Source organism: Macrobrachium rosenbergii, chromosome 10 (genome assembly GCF_040412425.1).
Source record: "Macrobrachium rosenbergii isolate ZJJX-2024 chromosome 10, ASM4041242v1, whole genome shotgun sequence".
NCBI classification, from domain to species: domain Eukaryota; kingdom Metazoa; phylum Arthropoda; class Malacostraca; order Decapoda; family Palaemonidae; genus Macrobrachium; species Macrobrachium rosenbergii.
The window spans coordinates 19686138-19707100 of record NC_089750.1 but is presented as its reverse complement, the minus strand read 5'-3'; the positions used below and the strand labels follow the sequence as shown (position 1 = coordinate 19707100).

The 20963-nt window shown below is 36.0% G+C and overlaps 1 protein-coding gene and 1 long non-coding RNA gene across 8 annotated transcripts in view; one reads left to right on the top strand and one right to left on the bottom strand.

Annotated features, from left to right (window-relative positions):
* LOC136842529 (uncharacterized) overlaps nt 1-20963 on the top strand; it is a 136549-nt gene that overhangs the window by 21980 nt on the left and 93606 nt on the right. For 5 of the 6 annotated variants that reach the window (XR_010854252.1, XR_010854256.1, XR_010854255.1 and 2 more), the window contains 2 exons: nt 12265-12410; nt 17165-17286. This is a non-coding gene — a long non-coding RNA (uncharacterized lncRNA). The remainder of the gene's footprint in view (nt 1-12264; nt 12411-17164; nt 17287-20963) is intronic. The other variant, XR_010854250.1, reaches the window with a different exon arrangement.
* On the bottom strand, nt 13-20587 carry LOC136842528 (uncharacterized). 2 transcript variants are annotated; one of them, XM_067109947.1, is made up of 5 exons: nt 19998-20587; nt 12673-16141; nt 11405-11764; nt 10624-10893; nt 13-2642 (listed from the first exon to the last, which is right to left on the bottom strand). In XM_067109947.1, the coding sequence occupies exon 2, from the start codon at nt 16132-16134 to the stop codon at nt 14503-14505; it is 1632 nt and encodes a 543-aa protein (XP_066966048.1). In that variant the 5' UTR covers nt 16135-16141; nt 19998-20587; the 3' UTR covers nt 13-2642; nt 10624-10893; nt 11405-11764; nt 12673-14502. The 2 variants fall into 2 exon arrangements, with proteins under 2 accessions (XP_066966048.1, XP_066966047.1); XM_067109946.1 differs by lacking the exon at nt 19998-20587 and adding an exon at nt 18536-18732.

The following is a 20963-nucleotide window of genomic DNA, read 5'->3' as shown; positions in this document are numbered from 1 at the left end:
GAAAACCGGGACTTTGAACAAGTACTTTCGTAGTTTATTCTTCACTTTCAAGTTCACACTGAATACAAAAGTTTTTTGTTTAAGATTAAGCCAGCCTTGTGCTGACACGGGCTCTTGCTCCTGGAGCAGCCCGTAACTGAATACAAAAGAAGCTGACAGAGATTTATATACAAAAACAGAAGGGGGGAGGGGGTGGGGTCACAATTTGTTAATCTGGGCAGTATGCTCTTTAAACAAGAAAGACAGGGACAAAGGATAATCCAAGGTGGAGATTAACATTCCTGATGGAAGTAGCTTCAATGAACACAGTCTCTAGCAGATTTCTTTTCCGATGGTCGTTGACCTTGTAGATTACCGTTGACTTATCCCAGTTCATCGCATGGCCTGTCTTAAGCCAATGAACCACAATGCCATTATTTGATAAGCCTCTTGAAATGGTATATTTGTGTTGGGAGCGTCTTACTTTTAGTCCTTTTGATGTTTGACCAATATAAATCTTATTATATTCTTTGCAAGGAATACTGTATACAATATTGTTTGAATTGGGTGGGCTTATCTTAATTAGTTTATTTCTCAAAATATTGTTATATTTAAATACTAGGTTAATATCAATAGTTTTTAAAATGGGCACTGCAGGAATGAAATTAGGATGAAATGGTAAACAGAGAATGTTCTTTAGTTCTTTGTTAACACTGGTTGGATTGCAATATGTCGTTATATTTACAAAGTTCTAAAAAATATGGAGGTTAACAATGAATCTCCTATTAGAGAAATACATGACGGGAAACTATTCACTTATAAGAACAAACAGTGTAAAACTTACTTTATGATCTAATGAATACAGCATGTGGTACATTTGCTCACGCCTAAAGTAAACAGATTAAACTCTCCACCCTACACTTTGACTTGATGCAAAAGGAAAGCATAAAACTTTATCAATTGCTAATGAAAGCAACTCTTGGTTTTGGTGGAGCAAATAAAGAAATAAAGACTTTTGGGAAATAATGGGAGATTTGCAACTCTCCTGCGGCTAGAGATGGACTATACATTTCTAATTAAGGAAAATTATGGTTGTCATGGTTGAATAGAATACCGTACAAAATTCTTATGGTTTGAACATTGTCATACATGAACCCTCCTGAAGCGAAAATTAGTTTGTAATTCGAGCTTCTTGTGGTGGTAAAGTATCAGCTTTTACCATTTGTATGAAATCCATCAGTTGTGGGCCATGGTATGAGAGTATCAATGTCACTATTACTCCTCCTTATATATACGACACCCAGGTGAAAATGAAGGTTGTTTGTGATCATGGTTTGGAAGATCTGGTGAACCTTTTCATTTGTACACAACTCCAAAAGCAACAGTTGCTTAAAATTTTAATTTGGAAGTTTCAACCAGATATAATTAAAAGGAAAGGCGAGAAATAATTAAAAAAAACCATTAACAAACATTAACTACAGTTTAGGGGGATGGGGATTCAGGGTAAAAGATGATTTCTACTTTATTTAAAAATGAAATGCTGTTGGTACCTTAACTGAAGCCCAGACGAATGACATTCAAAATTAATGGTGTTGAAAATATGTTTTGGGGAAAAAGTACTTTGTTGGTATCAAAGTGAAATACTCAGTTAATTTTAAAGTATGTTTGACGGATGAACAATGCTTCAGGTGTACAGGGATGTAGCAATGGAGAATGGTGCTTAAAATCTATAAAAACAATGAATACTTTAAAAATCCAGGAATATTTACACACTATTGGCTAAAAGGACTTGGTATAGGAGGAGGAACTCTTTAAAGAAAATATGACAAAGTTACACTTAACCTATCAGTGAACCTTTACAAAAGAAACCCAATCACAAAAGTTTTATAGAAAGAATCAATCTGGAATAAAAAGATCCAAAAACTGATCAAATCATGAAAGTAAACAGATATAAGAACACAATAAACTTGAACCTTTTGAATAAGGTCTTGGCAAGTCTGAAATTTGTATTCATAGATCTTATTAATTCAAATCAAGTCTAATAATTGAATATTTACATTTTTGATAGATCTCTCCAAAGATCTGGGTCAGTTAGAACAGTATGTAATATAATGAAATTTGGGCGACTTACAAACTAATGTAAAATCATAACATCTTATCTAACCACAGTCAACTTTCAAGAAACTCTGGTAAGATAAAAATATCAACGGAAATTAAAATTCCAGTTGTAATATACCCCTTAAAAATCTATAGTGAAAAACACACAGACGCATTCTCTATAACGCTAAAAACATATACAATATACAATAATGAAAACCATTTAACTGACTCTATTTAATGATAACATTTTTCTCATGATAAAATACAGCACCTAACTACAAATACTTTTTACACAATAAATGATTACCAAGTCACATACAATATCTAGCGCACAGGCAACTGATAAAATCAATCACTAGATGACTATAAGGTAGATCTAATTTTACTTTTCGTCTTTTAAGTGACCACCGCATGTACCATGCTTGAAGTACAGAATTAACATTTCATGAAGGGTGACCGTCAGTAGTTCTCTGCTGCACACAGGCTGTCCAACCGTAAAGTTGCTGGACGACCAGAACTTCAGTCCAGGTTTTTTTAAGGTGAAGGTCGATTGCTGCAGTCCACTGTGCAAATAAACGTTACCAAATTAATTTTCCCAATTGGCAAAACCGCGTCGCTTTCATAAATCTTCAGAACAAATTCCATCACTGAAACCGTTTAATTCCACTTGCAGTAGCTCTTATTAAGAATTTGTATTAGTTCACATTCTCATAAGGAGAGGCGGCAGCACTATCATCACATAAATCTATTACAAATAAACTTTAGATGAAAGCTCATATCCTTTATCAGCTTCAGAGGGCGCAGCCAGGAATTCCCTAGCGGTCGGGGGAGCAAATAGTCTGGACTGATGAGTACAAAAGACTTAATGCAAAGGTTTGAATAAGTGCTAAATAGATGTTTTAATAATATTTATAGTACAGTACAGTGAATTTAGTACTATAACAAGATAAACAGTAAACAACAAGCTCTTTGCATGAAATATGTTCACCAGCTTCTCAACGCATTAGATACTTTCTTCCTTGGAAAATGGGCATAACTTACAGTGTTTAAGTGACTATACTCATGACCTTACTGGGGATCAACAATCTGTAAATGCTCGGAATTTAAATGCCTGGTAGGACGGCCAAGACAAACAGCAGCATATTTGTCAAGGAGAAGCTGGTCAGCGTTTGCCACATACTGCTCTAAGAAAAAATGGACATTTCAGATAGATATTAATGAGGCTTTGTTTTAAGTGCAGAGCTATCTCAGGTCATATAGAAATTAGTAATGTCCAAAGCTGGACTTGATATAAATTCAGCTTTTGTTTGTACATTTGAACCAAAAAGACGATTATAAAGGTACAGCTGCATTTTGGATTTTAGTATTTGTAATTATGATAAAAAGCCGAGTCTGGAAAGATTACATTTGAGTTCACTTTGAAATTTTATACACAATTTGACCTGATGAGAGAAAGTCGGGATATTTCGGATATTTCGTATCACACTAGATAGTATCTCTATTTCTACATAAACCACGATAACAGTGGTCTAAGATTTCAAATGGTGTGGCGACGGTTACTTTATTGTAGTGAAGTTTCCAAGTTTAGAAGGATATTCGTGAATTTTAAAGACTGTAGATTGTTTTGAATCCAGGTAACTTTAAAAATAGATTACCAATTTTGCTTATTTCATCCATTTACTATAATTCAGACCGCTAAAGCTCTCTAAGTGAATATAAAAATATCATTTAATATTTACATATACTTACACACACATATATATATATATATATATATATATATATATATATATATATATATATATATATATATATATATATATATATATATATATATATATATATATATGCATGTGTGTGTGTACGTACGTGTTTGTATATATATTGTCAAAAGATTTATCATAAGGACTAATTTTAGAATATTTATACCAGTCATATTCACCCACGCCATTGTTGTGTTGCTCCAGTTGCTTAAACATTTGGATTCCGGCTCTTGTGTTTTACATCTTCAATATACTTTGGAAAAGTCTTCGAGTATAATTGCTTTGGATAAAAGGGCGAACAACATAATTTCTCTGTCTTGATAACGAGCATATTCAGGATAAATAACCCCCACGTTGTAAGGCGCATAACGGTGATGTTCAGTGAAAATTCAACCACAGCAAAGTAGTCATTTTGAAACCAGTTTTATGAAATATATTTATCTGCCAATAATGTTCCACTACTGACTATACAAAATCCAAAACACTTCCCAATAAGAAAAGGATAAAATAAATAAAAAAAAATTAAAACGCCTATATTAAAATGCACTAAAAAGTAAAAAATAATATTTTGAGAATTTCTTACAGTTAGTCATGTCTACAAAAATAAAAGCGTGGGCCCCAAGCATGGGAGGAAATGTGGGGGAGGACACAGCTAAATTAACAATTGATATGTGCTTTCGAAGGGGAGGGGAAAGGGGATGCGGGAGTGATGGTGGAAGTGGAGGGGGATAGAAGAGGGAAGGGGAGGGCGAGGACACAGCTAAAGTAACACTTGATCGTGTTCTCCGGAAGGGGGAGGGCAGGTGGAAGTGGAGGAGATGGGAGAGGGAAGAGAGAAGGGGAGGGAAGGACACACCTAAATTAACACTTGATCGTGTGGAGCACACGATCAAGTGTTAATTTAGGGGGACAGGGAGGGGAGGGAAGGTGAAAGTGGAGGAGATGGAAGAGGGAAGGGGAGGGGGAGGAGACAACTAAATTAACACTTTATCGTGTGCTCCGGAAGGGGGAGGGGAGGAGAGGGGGATGGAAGAGGGAAAGGGAGGAGGAGGACAACTAAATTAACACTTAATTGTCTGCTGTGGAAGGGGGAGGGGAAGTGGGAAGAGGGAAGGGAAAGGGAGGACACAGCTAAATTAACACTTGATCGTATGCCCCGGAAGGGGGTTAACACTAAGTCTTGATCATGTGCTTTGGAAGGGGGAGGGGGATGGAAGAGGGAATAGGGAAGGGGAGTGGAGGATACAGCTAAATTAATTCTTGATCGTCTGCTGGAGGAGGGGAGGGGAAGGGGGATGGAAGAAGGAGGGGAGGGGTTATATAGAAGACAGGTTCTACCGCGTCAAAGAATTTGTGAAAAATCCGAAGAGTTTCGCACAAATCCTGAGATACTGGGAGAGGTCACTAGAAGTCACTGCTGACCTGTTGATCATGTAAGGTCGTATTGTCACCGGGATTGAGTAACCATGCAAAATTTCAAGTCCAAAATTTGACCCAAACAGACAGACAGAAGTCAAGTTAAATTAAAGCATGTAATGAAAATATTGGCAGCTTACAGGAGTGATCAGGTAGTAAGCAGGTAACTGCCACACTCAGTAAGTGCCTACCATAAAAACGGCAGTAACCGTTATAATTGAAGGTTATTGCTACAGATTATTACTCTTTTCATAACACAAATTCTATCAAGAAATTGAGGTGATACTTCGAATGGTACAAAACGATGAGCATATTGCATAAACATGGTCAGAGTACAGAAACCTCCATTCATCGTCATGTATTGATGAAAGCCCCCATTTTTTTTAACTTTATTTGTTCAAGGGTAGCGTAACTACATAGCTGTTTCCCATTTACAATTATGTTACTTGGCGTATCATACGAATCTGAATCATTATTTCTACACTTGGGATGATGAAGCGTATCTTGATAAAGAAACATACCAAGGTCATGACAGCGCTAAATGACTTGAGTCGAGATGTTCATTTTGTTTATCAGCACAGTTCATGTTCCCATGTAAGCTGTGTTTCAGATAAGGTAAAATGGAATTCAAGAATAACATTTTCGGTGTTGATTGCTTAAACTTTCAAAAGTGGTCTGTTTTTACCATGATACATTTAGGGGGACAACTGTAAAAAAGAAATTACTGCTACAATGTTATACGCATCGAAGAATAACCTTTCTATCGTCAACATGCATTTTTTTTCTTTCTTTAGAATGTAGCCATGATTTTATAGTTGTCGCCAGTCAAGTATCCATATATCATGCTGATGATCCCAGTCTGGAACACCAGAATCTATTGACATGCAAATGAGCATAGGAATTATAGAAAGTTTTTTTTTAAATGTCACGTTTTTAGTCTTTTTTACTGATAAGCATAATTCTGCAGAATTTTAAACACAGGGCTCATTTTGTCCACCATAATTCATTATTTCGCTATTATAAAGTATGGAAGGAAACAATTTTTTTTCAGCTGTTATCAATGGTTCTTGCTGCTTTAGTTTTTCTAGACTTCAATTTCAGTCCCACAGTTTATTTGACGTTTTTCCAGAAAATCTTATTGTGAGAAGTTGCCTATTACTCTTCGAATATGTCATTTAGCATTCTACAACGCCTTCAAAGGACCCCTGTCATTGGATTCCATGGTTTTCTAATTAACATATAAGCAGTGGCGTAGCTGGCATTCCATCGGGGGGCGGGTGCCTAGGTGGGGCCAAGATATTTTAGGGGGGCCAAAGAAAATTGCACAAAACTAATGTACCAATTCTGTAATTAGTAAAATATTCTATTCTCGAATGTATATATCCATGTGAATGAAAGAAAATAATAGTAATTAGTTAACCTGTATTTGAAATTATAGACTTCAATTTTCAATTAATTTTCAACTCTTACTATATGCAAATGTATCAAAATTTAATACTATAAGGGTTAAAGTTTAGCTACGAAGGGAATTTCAACTGGGTGGGGCAGTGGGGGGCCAAGCATCTGACGGGGGCGAGTTGCCATCCCTGGCAACCCTCCCCACATAGCGACGCCACTACATATAAGCCTAAAAGTACACATGAATTGCGTTTGACAAGGTTTCCTAATGAAAGGATAATGTCCGAAAATGAAGTTTTCAGATATGAAAGTTATTTAATATTATTCGTAATATATAACATCAATAAATATTTGTTTGATACGTTAATTGAACGGGATGCAATTCAGATATGCAAATAAGACCTTAAACAAAATTAGCAACAACAAAAACTATTTTTTTTAATACCGCGCAAATGCACTTTGGGGAGATCGGCAGCTGGATGATCGGTTGAATGTGAAATATCCGAATAACATTATTATATTCCTCATTTTTACTTGGTAATACGATCGAAAGCTTATTTAAGAGTCCAGAGTCCTCCCTCTGCTGTATATAGTCTGCTCATGATGCTACTAATCTGAGGCACTATAAAAAAATCCAAAAGTAAATAGCACAGCCACCGAAGTCAGTGTCTTGTAATGGGTTTAGGGTACACACTATTTCAGGCAGAACGTTTTTATGTATTTTCCTTAGTTTTAAAGCAAATTATTAGGTATTATAATAAGTATGAAAGTATCAATATTCACCAATATTTTATAGAGACTAGATTGTACTTAAAACTTGGAATTGATAAAAATTTCTGTAGGTGAAACTTTATGGGGATACATTGGAGACGGGGAGGTGAAACGAATAGTCATCGTCACTCACCACTGGTGGCAGGAGTTCATCTCCAGTTGATTCTCTTAGGGGTAGTTTCCCGGTTTTGGGGCCTTTCAAAACTCTGTGAGTATTTGAAAATAGTGTTGCATAACCTCGCTTTGCCTTTTGAGGTTATATATGAAATTTGATAGTTGCTATGAAAACTTTTAGTAGGTGCACAAATCAAAACAACAGCTTAAGCTTCGCAGATAATCTCAACAGACAATACTAGCCGAAATATGAACTAGGAATTAAAATGTCCATGATTATGATAACACCTCATATTTGATAGGCTATATCACACGGGACTTAAACTCAGGCCTATCCTGTATCAATCTTGTGCAGGAATACAAATTAGATAAAGCAAATATCAGCAGTACGTAATAACAGATTTACATACTATACTCTAAGAACGAGATTTTCTTTGAATGACTTGGATAGGACTAAACAATTATTAGTTTGGAAATACGACTAGGCCTAGGTTACCGTGCTCTTGACAGATCTGCGGAAAACAACGACTTATCCTGCACCGTGAAGTTGAAGATTATGAACACACGTGTGTGTGTGTGTGTGTGTGTGTGTGTGTATCTACCTGATTTTATGCTGAGTATCACTTTGCAAAATTCACATGCTGCAGTTGAGGAAAGTAAGATCCCGGTCTATGTGTCTGTGACAGAAACGGTTCTGCCTGCGTCACAGCACCTATGCTAGGAGAGATCTCATCGACATCTCACGGAAAATGAAAAATTGAGGATAATGGGAGAAAAAGAAAAGTTAAGCGAGGAACAAAAATACATGGAAAAGCAAAATGTCACAGTGACCTGACAAGGTAGGACATCATTAAATGAATGGTCTAAACTAGAGTTCTCTGCTAGCATGGGGATCATCCAATCCGACAATGGCTGTTCCGTTTAAATTACCTACCCATAGACTTGAGAATGTAATGTCAATTCCACGTATCTGAGCAGGATCTAGCCTTTTGGAAATGTTGATAAACGCACGTTTCTTTTAAAATTTAATGTTACTTGTTTCAGTTTGCGTTAAAATATATAAGGAATATACTTAGAAAGTACTGCATGAAATTAACCTTTACGAGCCGAACATGTTATTGACTTGAAGTTATGAACAAAATTTTTTTCAGTGTCTAAACTCATTATTAACAAACATAACATATTTATGATGGAGAAATTTGGGTTGTTAAATCTACCAAGATGTCGGTTGCTTCTAATCGCATTTTCACCAGAATAAAGAAATACATCGTGGATCCTGTAGTTTGCAGGCGTCATTGTATTGCTACTAGTTAACATGCTTTTTTTATGAATTGTTATATACATACACACACACATACACACACACACACACACACACACACACACACACACATATATATATATATATATATATATATATATATATATATATATATATATATATATATATATATATATATATATATATAAAAGATAAATTCCACGAAGGAAGGAAACACTGGAGTGCTGCGAGGCCTTTCGACTGTCTGTCGTCGTTTACTTAGCAGACTAAGTAAAGGACGTCAGACAGTCGAATTGCCTCGCAGTCCTCCAGTGTTTCCCTTTCCTTCGTGGATTTTATCTTTATTTATATATTCATCACGTTCCATATTTTCGTGATTCAGTTATACATATATATACAATATATATATATATATATATATATATATATATATATATATATATATATACATAATGTATATCTATATCTATCTATCCGTAATATAAATGACCTCTCGGATATGCGAAAAACTGTGTAACTTTGGAATGGCAAATACTACGTCCGTATTGTCAAGGCCTTTATTCAAAGTCTTCAACAACTTTGAATGACATTCACAGTTAACGACATGACGTTCTATAACAATGAATATACACTTGATACCCACACATTAGCCAAAACTTATCCTTTCGATTTCATTACATATTGTTAGACCTTATTTGTTGAAAAGTGACCATTTGTTTGACTTGCGTACATGTAGTCTTTTTGGTCAATGCTTGAATAAGAAAGTACGATACTGGAAAGAAGAATTTCTAGAGCGTGACAGATTTGTACTTAAAGATTTCGTTCCTTTAATGAAGGTAAAACCATATACACATTCATTAATATTATCATCACTACAAATGCTGATCTACTGTAGTGCCCTTAGTATGTAGAGATGTTCGTAAAACCTATGTAAAGAAAAAGGCACAGAAAAAAATGGAGTATATTACAACACCTGAAAGCCTTTTGCCCTGTGTTGTGGTATGAGGGCAATAAAACATATACAATTTTGATTGGAGTACCTTCCACCCTGTGTGTACCATTATTCAGGTTATTCACATTTCCTAGATTAGGTTTATGTACAGTATATGACACACAGTTTGCTTTAGGCGATGTTGTAGATACCAGTTAATAGTGATAATATTACCCATGTACAAGGAACAATATGTTGCCTGTGATTCCTGACGTCTGCAGAAAGACGGATTTGGGAATGTGTTTGAGCAGTTTCCCAGCTAGGCTCATATCGTTTGCGATTTCCAAAAAGAGGGATTTAAATTTTTCCTTTTTGAAAAATGCAACATTATATATTTGACAATATGCCCGTTAAATGCTCGAGATAATTCGTTTCATATTTAAGCATGTTAGGGTATCGTGTAATTCTACAGTTGATGTTGGATTGAATGACTGTATGAATGTAAGTTATCTTGAATCATAACTGCGGTCATCGACGCCGAACATGCTAGAATTCTACCAATGATATACAAATTGATTCAAACTAAGCCGGAGGATGTGATAGGACTAGAACATATCTAGTAAATGTCTGAAAAAAATGGATGACTGGCTAGTGCACCCTTGGTAGTGTACATAAATGTTAGATCGACTTCTTTAGGGAAATCTACATCGCAGAGAGACCGTACAAGATCCTAATCTCCTCCAATCAGACTTGTAATGCTTGTAACTGTCCATATTAGTTTCAACTCGTGAAAGCACAATGGTTGTCTGAATTCCGATTTCCAGTACATTTATTATGATTACATAATGTAACATCATTACCAAACATACCTGTTTTGTGCAGTGGATGATCAGTTTCTCGTTATGTGATACCCGCCTGGTTATCCTCTTCTTGGATTTTGAAAGACTGGAAACAATGTTTATCGACTTGATCTGGAAGTAAGTTTCCTTGTGCACGTACAGCTACTCTCGACCTTTTGAGGTGCATAAAATATGACGATGCTTCTCAGATTCATACTTCATCTACTTCTTAGGAGAAGACCGTATCACTGCTAATTGCCTTCTTTTTTCCATTTGATTCTATATTCAGTTGGTATTAACCTGAAAAAAAAAACAATTAGAGTGAGTAAGTATATGGAAACTGTAGGACACTTATACTCTTCTCAGGACTGCTTGTATTTATTAAAGTTAGCTTACTGGAAAACATGTAAAATGACATACCACACATGATATTAGTTCTAATTTTCAGACTATTTCCACGAAAATTTAAGTGTGCAGGCGTTTCTCTAAAAAGACGACTGGTGGCTATGTAACCATATTTTTTATTTTTCATTACTGACAAGAGGTAATAATTTAAGCAAAATACATTTTGTGGCTAATAATTCAATAGAAGTTTAGAATTATAATTGAAACCTCTTCGTTTGGTGTTGTTAGAACAACAGTAGCAGTTTTGTTTTTTCGTTTGCGGAATCCACTGATCGTAAAGTAGAAATACTGAATTTCGTGAGTACGCAATATTTGTACTATAGTTGAGGTTACAACCGAGCCCATTACATTGATGTTGATATGCCAAATGAGAAAACAAACAGGTTTCTTTGATAAATTCTCCTACCGGTTTTGCGTAGACGTAATACATAAGTGGAAATCAGTGCCATTTTGCGTCCCTGCACACAAAGTTCTTGCACTATAAAACGTAGAACAAATCTCCTTGATTGCAGTTGAAGAAGACAAAATGCCCTCGTGTCCACCCGCGTCTTCGACATAGAATCATCTCTGCGAGAGATGAGAGTGTGTTCTGGAGGCCTCTGTTGTCCACCATTGTTTTAGTTACAGCAATAGCTACAGTATGTAAGATCATTTGCTGACCACGGCGACTTGTTTCTTATAATTATGGTCTGCTTCGAAAATCTAGCAGCATATGATGAAAGGTTCCTTTCCGACCTTGGACTTCATAATATTAGCTGTCCTAAATCTGAAAATAGAAATTAAACAAGGGAAAGGAGCAAACATTACCAACCTTGCTATAATGAATGGCATCACATTAAGAGAAGTTCTCTTGCATGAATATAAGACCTATGTATATTTATAGGTTGGTATTGCTTAAAAGCGAGCTACCATTTTGACACAGACAAAGTTAAAATGTAAATATAATACTAAAACTGTGGCTAGTAAGGCTCAAGGTTTCATTATCGTACATTGGCAACCTTCCATTGAGAAATCGGATGCACTGATACCTGTCACGATACTGAAACCTTCAGACTCGTGAGTTGCTTTTATACTGTGTCAGAGGAGCCGTTTACTAGGACACCCTTCACAGGGAATAACAAAAGGAGAACAAGAATTGAGCAATAATTTAATTAAAACAGACAGGAGACGAAAAACTGAAAAAAGAATCTAATTCCAACTAACATTTACTGAATGGTTACTATATTATATTCCTATGTTTATTGGACTCTCTTTATCATTTTTCAGATGTCAAGACAAAGACGTGGAAGGTAGCAGCAACCTAACAAAGTTGAGGAGTGGGCGTCTGCATCTTAAGAGGAAGCCACAAATCATGCAATGCTGTCAGCAGATTACCAGTCTTAGGCCATGCTGGTGCTGTACACTGTTGACAGGTTTGTTTATGGTTCTGTTATTTTTTATTTAATATTATGGCGAATGCCAGCGTTATTTTATAGCATTGTGTTTGAAGGTATGGCCAGAGTTTCGAGTATTCACAGTTATGACAGTGCTTTGTTATTCACATGTTTAGGTATTTATTTTTTATTGGTAAGGTATTTTATAAGTTGTCAGGTCAAGTTACACAAATACTCATGTTATGATGAGCATTTTATGTATGAAAATGTGTTTTTTTTTATAAAGTACTGGTTTACTTACCAACTTTTTTTTAAGAAGCTGATGCGTAGATAGGATCCAGATATCATCAGGAGGGTTGTGTCACACTTTTTCGTAAAAAACAATGAGTAGAATGTGCATCTTACGGTCGTTTAGTATTTTAAATGGTGATGATGAGGACATTTCCAAGGGTAGCCTATTCAGTGAGCGTTAGAGCACATAATCCTTGGCGGTTTATGCAACGTTTTGAGCCCTCTTGGGACAACGCTGTGGCTCTGTAGAAAGCCAAGGTTCCCTACTTTGTCCCCCAAGCGGTAGCCTGATAAAAATTGCTGGAAACTGGTAGAATCCAGGTGGCAAATCTACCCTCCCATCTGCAGGTGGTTTACCTTAGAGCTGTGACCTTGGTGGGAGGATTGCCCGAAGATGTACGACGAGTTCTAATGAGCCTCTGGAAATAGAACTTCTGCCTGGCTAGTAATAATACCACATTTCTTTAGTTATGACAAGGCACAACATTTTATTATGGCTGTAATTCTGATGAGTTACATGCTGTTGAGAATTTGATTACGATGAGATAGGCCAGAGGTGAACTGAGAGTGACACTTGATAAAGAAATTATTTTGAGAAAGGTTTTTGTAAACTAGAGCGTATGCTTATTAGTCGTCTTAAAACATTCAGAAGAACTTTGTACATTTACCACCCTGCTGATACACTCGCACCGTGTTGTTAATTTCTGTCAGCACCGTGAAACAGCAGGATGTGCACTTATCAGCAAGTTATATGAAAACGTTGGAAATAATTGTGTAGTGCATATCATGATCAAATGAAATACAGATAAGTCTATTTTCTGATCTTTATATCTGGGCTCTCATTACATAATGCTTTATATGCAAATTGTATTGAGTGGAAATTTGTGGTCTGGCACTATATTTCCTCCACATATGTCATCTTTTGCCACGTTCATCAGTCAGTTTATAACTTCAAGTTTATTCAATGGGATCACTTGGCAGGGTGGTACTGTATATGAGAGTTGTTCTAAATAGAAACCTACCTTTTTATAGAACAAATTTGTTTTAGTTACATCTTAATCACACTTGTCTCTTTGTAAATAGTCCCCTCCTTAGTGAATACACACATACAGTGCTTTTTCTAGTTCTGGAAATCATCTGGAATGCTTTTTGTGGGATAATGTGCAAGTTTCTTGTGAATTCTCTATCGTTATCTACAAATGGCGACCCCTCAGCGTGGAATGCTGATGAAAATTTCTGGACCGAATGAAGAAGTTTGGTTGTGGCTGTGATGTTGGAAAGAAATAAAGCAGTGGCTGAAGCATCGTTGCTGTGCTATAAATTCAAGTCAGAGTCACTCAGATGTGAAGGTGATAGCGATTTTGTTTTTCCATCAGACGGTTTGCGCGTTATGTCAGATAATCATTAAGGAGTTTTATTTGGAGGTCTTGATGCATCCGATATAGGCAGTGCAAAATAAGAGGACTTAGGCATATAGAAATAAGACCTGGAATCAGCACCGCGATAGCGCACCTGCTCCAATATCACTTTTTATTCGTGATTTTTGGCAAAGCCTTGCATAACTTTCATTTCCTAGTTGCATTACTCTCCAGAACTTGCTCCTGCAGATTTCTTGTTCTCAATGGTGAAATCCATCCTGGAAGGTACTGATAGCAAATAAATATGTTTCAGGATGCATTCCAGAACTGAAAAAAATGGGAAATGGAGTATTTGCTGTAGACAGGACTAACTTGAAGTATTTAATTAATATAACCCAATAAATTTTTTTAAAAGTTTAGTTGCTTATTGGATAATGGAGTCAAAATGCATAAGGGTAGTGCCAATATGGTCAGGGACAATTTTATACTAGAGGTTTCAGTGTAACAGTGAAAGTAATTGGATAATGATCAAGGTTAATGAATCTCTTAATTTGCTTATCAACACTGAGATTTTTTATAAGGTATCTCTCCATGTTTCGAGTAACTACCCAGTCCAGGGTTCCATTGTCTTCGTGCGTTTCTTCATTTACGTGTTGGTGAAGGCCATGATCACGCAACAGGTGCCTCATCTCAACTGACTTGGTAAGGACGAAGTTTTCCCAGTGGATATTAAAGTCACCCATGATTATGACTTTGCTTTCTAAAGCAGATAAAGCTATCAGGTCTTGAAATTCATCAAGAAAAGTGTCAAAATTTGAATCAGGTGGTTTGTAAAGTATGTAAGCATGTATTGTATCACTAGATCCATCTTTGAATAGCACAGTTAAGGTACATTTCATACATTCAAAGGCCTCAAAATCAAGTTTGATATCTTGTACTATGATGTCTATCCTAACAAGAGCTCCAACTCCCCCACCTCTCCTATCTTCACGAGGGGCATAAAAGAATTGCTGGTACCCTGGTACTGCTGTTACCAATGGTTCTTTACGGTCCCAAGTTTCTGTTACTGCCAAAACATCAATACCTTTTGCAAGCACATAAGATGTTATTTCAATCCATTTATTAAATACTGATCTGGCATTCATTAGGCAAAAGGTTATACTTTTTTCTTCTTCATCAGATTCTGAATCTTCTTCCATATCCAAATCCTCCAGACACTTGACCATTTGGATATTTTCTGCACAAACTGTTTCCTTTGTTCGTTTTCTTCGTTTAGTTTTTTGCTTTTCTTTTTCTTCTTTTGCATTTTGTTGTTGCGTTTCTTCTTCACAAGCTTCATTCTGAGACTGTATTCTGATTACTTCAACAATATTTTCACCAACCTCATGTTTCTGTTTTCGCAGCTGCTCAACTACCTTGTACAATTCCTTGCCTGCAGCACTTTTTGATCCTTCCACCATATCCACCGTGGTGGTGACAATAGACCATACATCAATGGCTATACATACTGCACTAATGACGGGAATTGCTCTAGCTCCTGCTTTACTGGCTCCTTTGCCAAATGCAGAAGCAGAAGCAACCAACTGGGTACCCAATAGGTATTTTGAAGCGGCCTGACTGCCAGCCACAATTGGTGGCAGGGACTTAAATTTTACTTTACCATGAGCACCTTTTAGACAGTCATTTAGCTTCTGTGTTAGCTCAAAATATTGCTTCACTAGGCTGGTCAGAGCCTCAGTTGCTTCTGCATCTTTATCAATAAGTTCTTGTGCTTTCTTGCAATTTTCTCTTGCAACACTGTTATCCTTGAAGGAAGCAACAATACTTGTAGTGGCACCCACAGCACTTGCGACAATGCCTCCAACAGCCAAAGACAGGCCACCGGTGAACGGTGCCAAAAGGACTGCACCTGCTCCTACAACACCTGCTCCAGAACCAACAATATTGGCAACATTGGCACCTTTGTGAAAGCTATCAATGTAACTGATGAGATCAAGTAAGCCTTGAATAGTTCTGGACCTGATTAATTTCCACTCTTTAAGTTTTTCCAAAAACTCCTTATATTTATTCTCCCTCTGCTCTGAGTACTGAACAACCAGCTCTAAGTACTCCATCTTTAATCTGTAAGAAAGACAACACACAGTTTAATTCAGTTGTATGTCAGTCAACATTTTACAGTTAAAACAGATTGCCAATCATTACTGTTAAGTCAAGTCTGCGTTGTTTGTTTCTTGTATAATAAAAATCATTGCTTTAGTTTAATGCACAGTATATATTGAAAAAGTGGCATAACCTGCCTTTATTCAGTTGTACCATCACATGTTTAAAGGCTATCCAAAATCTCCAAAACATATACAGTAATGCTTCTTTGTATAAGTAACATGCATATTGTTAACTGGAATGGTTTGTTTGGTACTTTAAGATAGTGGTACAGGGTTTGATGAAATAGTTATTAATGAGATAATTCATTTTACTATCATAATAAAATTTATGTCAACAAAAAGATATTGAAATAACATTTTTTTTGCTACCTTACAAAAGGATATCAGGGATTTCAAGCAATTCTGGAAATATGTTAACTGAATATTGATTTTGTGTTACAATCTACTTCACGAATTTTCAAAGGTCACGCTATTGGGGATTTCTGTAAACAAAATATGAGTCATTCTGCGATAGTTGGCACTCTGAAATACATTTTCATTATTGGGAGACTCACAATTAATGCATATAACCAATCTTCACTGTTGGTAGAACGTGAATTATATATTTTTTAATTCCTCCATCTTATGTTATCGCTGGCATTTAAAAAAATTATTTTTTGCTATTAAAACTACACAGATAACCAACATAAGAAGCATAGGTAATTTTGCTGGGATTAGCAGTCCTTAGCTGCTGCTCTATATCTATACGTAGTTAGGATGGGTCAATTTTCAGATGACTTTTAATGTGATATATAGCCAAATTTTTAGATTTCTCAGTTTTCCTTACATATTCTGGGGATCGCAATGAACGAAAGATGATTTTGTCTGGCCAATATTCCATTGCAGAGTTTATTTATTTATTTATTTATTTATTTTTTTTTAGTTTACACAGATCCTTATGTACGTTATTAAAGTTAGACTAATATGCTTTCTGACCTTCCAGTATCTGATTCTGTCCAGCTTTCTGTCGATCACCTCCATGTGATTTTGCATACATGGTGACCACATGAAGTCATCAATAGCTTCAAGTCCTTTTCTAGAGTTGTTTTTCCTCTTTTCTTGAAGGTAAGGTACTACCCGTTATTTACGATAAAAACATGCATAGAACAGTTACTACTTGCTTCCTGTTGGGGAAAATAGTAACTGTTTTATGGATGCATTAGTGGAATTTAATCAGTTTGACAGAATGTCATAAAATTGTGCCTGCACTGGGCTATACATGTACATGACTTACGAAAGGAAGTTGATAGGTTGGACCAGATAAGCCACCTGGCTGTGAGCATAAGGCATATACTTGTAAAATGGCAGATGTATGGCAGTGAGGCGCCATATTGGACTCTTGTAATTTGTGAGAAATTACTTAGAGTAACTCTAGCTTAATGTTACACATGAAATCACTTTACCGAAACGGTACAAAGCTTAGATAGAATATATATTGTGCAAATTATGCAAAAATCGAGTTTCTTAGCCGTGAGGTAGCCATTTTTTTTTTTTTAACTGCCAAAAGCCCTGTATCCGTTCACGATGGTCTTCTAAAATGATCATAGGTGTGAAACCGACAGGGTGAGACTTTTCTGAAATTTAGCCGTAGATAGACAGACAAGTGAATTGAAGGTACAGTACTCCCATATCGGTCGTCGAGGGTCTCTCGATCTCAGGCAGTTTAACATTTTGATTAAAAGTTTAAAGTGATGTATAATTATGCAATACGATTCAGTGACATGAATACCTATCCTCGCCATGGCTAGTTGCCTGAACTTACATCTACACATGCTTTATTTCTGTCCACATGAAAAGTGCTCCAGGGTATCAGCTGGTGTTCAGTGACTCATATTTTGCCGTAGAGGGCCTTAAGAGGAAGTCAAGACAAAGTGGATAATTTTCGACAAGCGCAGCATTGAAACTAAACAGCATTCCCGCTCTCTAAAGGTACTATAAAATGGTTAATGTGACTGCATATCATATTGGAGAATCAGAGTAACCAATAAACATAGTTTTGATACCTAATATCAAAATAAGATCACATGCGGCTATCTTGAAGAGTTCTTGAGGAGCGTGTGTTGCAATGTGGATTAACCGTTTTCAGTGGTATTATGTGAATGAGAATTAGGACAATTTTAAAGACTGAATATTTACATAATGTCATCTCACACTAACGCGTGTTAACATTCATTCAACGTTCTAAATCTAATTATTATTACAAGCTATGAAAAATGATAAAACACGCTTCAGGTCCCGTACTTGTTTGATGTAAAATATGGGCAAATATCGCTAAGCTGAGTTAATAATCGTTTGAACATAACTTAAAACTTACCTCTATGTTCAGTATGAGTATTGTAATGATTTCTGTTAAAATCTTTCTGTTGTGGCGTAATAATCCCGACTAAAACTAAAACACAAGCTACAATAACTGCAAACTCTCTAACTTCAGCGTTATACCGGCACTTACTGGAGTGTTGCTCCCAGCTAGGAATCTTATACACGTAGATAAGGCGGAAGCCAACTGATAATCACCGGGCCGGCCAGTAGTTTATTAAGTACGAGAAAGTGTGCATACATTACACACACACATATATATGTATTATATATATATATGTATGTATGTGTATACATATATATATATATATATATATATATATATAATGTATATCCTTAAGTCTGAAAAGAGTCGTTTACTAATACTAACATACTTTCATTGCCGAACGTATGCGATGATGTTTGTGATCACAAACGCTGTCTCCTTTCTTTCATCCTACGGATATTTGCGCTTTCCCACGAGTATGTGTTTTAGCGGTTGTTATCTCACTCCCACCTAACGTCATATTATCTTCTCTATTTCATTCCTTCATCTCGCATATTTTTTTCTCTCTCAGTTTACGCAAGAAACATAAAATGGGGAACAATAACCCAGCTGTAGGTCTTATGTAAGATGAAAATCCAGCTAGCAGTTCTGTCTTAATCTAGACAGTAACCCACGTTTACCCAACACAGTTGAAATTACGTAACTGGGTACAGTAGATTAAACAATATAAATTTTTCGTCGTACTTATTTTTGTGCGGTTGCTGTTGAGGCAACCACTTAACAGAACACTTACAGGTGACTAGAGGGCTAGTAACAAGAAAGAGCTAGTTTGGCCAGGATCCAATATTTCAAGTTATTTTATTTTTTTTAAATGAGAAAATAACTTGTACACACTGATAACACGGTCTACGTGTCGCAACAACTGATTGCGAAAACACTTCACGTTTTATTCATCACTTCTGACAAAGCTAATCATAAAAAAGAGATGTCAGTCATTTTTTTAAAACATGACGTACACAGTGATAACTTATATAATATCAGGGATTACACGTACATTAAAATAACCAGTGTATCAAATAGTTTAAACAAAACTTTGAAATTACAAAAACTCATAGAAATCATTCATTTACTGTCAGTACGCAAATTGAATGTCTTCATTTCATAAACTGGCTTTGTCCGAGGTATTGATTAGGACGTGATTTTTCGCAGACAAGCAATGTGACGTGTAAATTGTGTCGTTTGTCTATCTAGATACATAGTCTAGGTAGATAGATACAGATTATTATTTTTTCTGGATTCACTGCGTTGTAGATTGTGGTCTTTGTATATTCTTATATAATTGACTTTTTCCTGAGTATCTTCCATGTGAGTTACAACTTAACTTTTGTCAAATTTTTTCAGATGTCTTTAAGAATATATAAAGAATACATATCCATTTTGTTAGAAATTTGATTACTTCATTGGGGACACTTACCTACGAACTTTTTAGTTTTGAATTGATTTTATCCACTTAACAGAGGTGGACTATGACATGTACTCAAAACACGTCGCTTAACATGACAAACACATATCACCTCTGGTAATCAATTCCATCCGTGATTCATTTTCGATTCTGGCCTGTCACCTTCTTACTTAATGAGGATCTCTTGGGCAGAATTTGTGTCCAGCCAAACGCCATTGTATCACAGGGATTCTTCATCGATTTCAGTGGCTGTTGTTTTCGCATTAAAACTCATTCATCTTTGTGCTTTTTCGGCATCTGTATGAGGACTTTCCTAAGGAGCGCACGTGGCGGGTCCATGGAGGGGAATCAACGGTCGTGTCGCAATCCACACGTTGGCGATCACGTTTTAGGCCGCACCTCAAACCGTGAAGCTCTCTGCTATATATCTTATCTCCGACGCAATCTGATCGCGCGACATTTTCCCTTAACATACACTCGGTTCACATTCGTTTCTACATTTGCAAATATAGATTTATTATCCCTATGTCCTAATACTCCTATAGCACTGCCGGACAAAAATGAAACCGCAGGTGCTTTCTGCTGGACTTGGGCGAAAGAGTGGTTCAAGAAAAGACTGAGAAGTGCCCAAGGAGGCTTCTGGTGCGATAAAGAGATTAACATGCTTAAAAATGATGTATCAGTTGGCTGATGCCTCATCGAGTACAATGTTCTTACGTGTGTAATTTCCTAAGTTGCCTCGCTTGCAATGTAGAGATTGATTTTATACTCTCTCTCTCTCTCTCTCTCTCTCTCTCTCTCTCTCTCTCTCTCTCTCTCTGTCTTACACGTACATTATATATATATATATATATATATATATATATATATATATATATATATATTTATTTATATGTTTATATATATATATATATATATATATATATATATATATATATATATATATATATATATATATATATATATATATATATATGT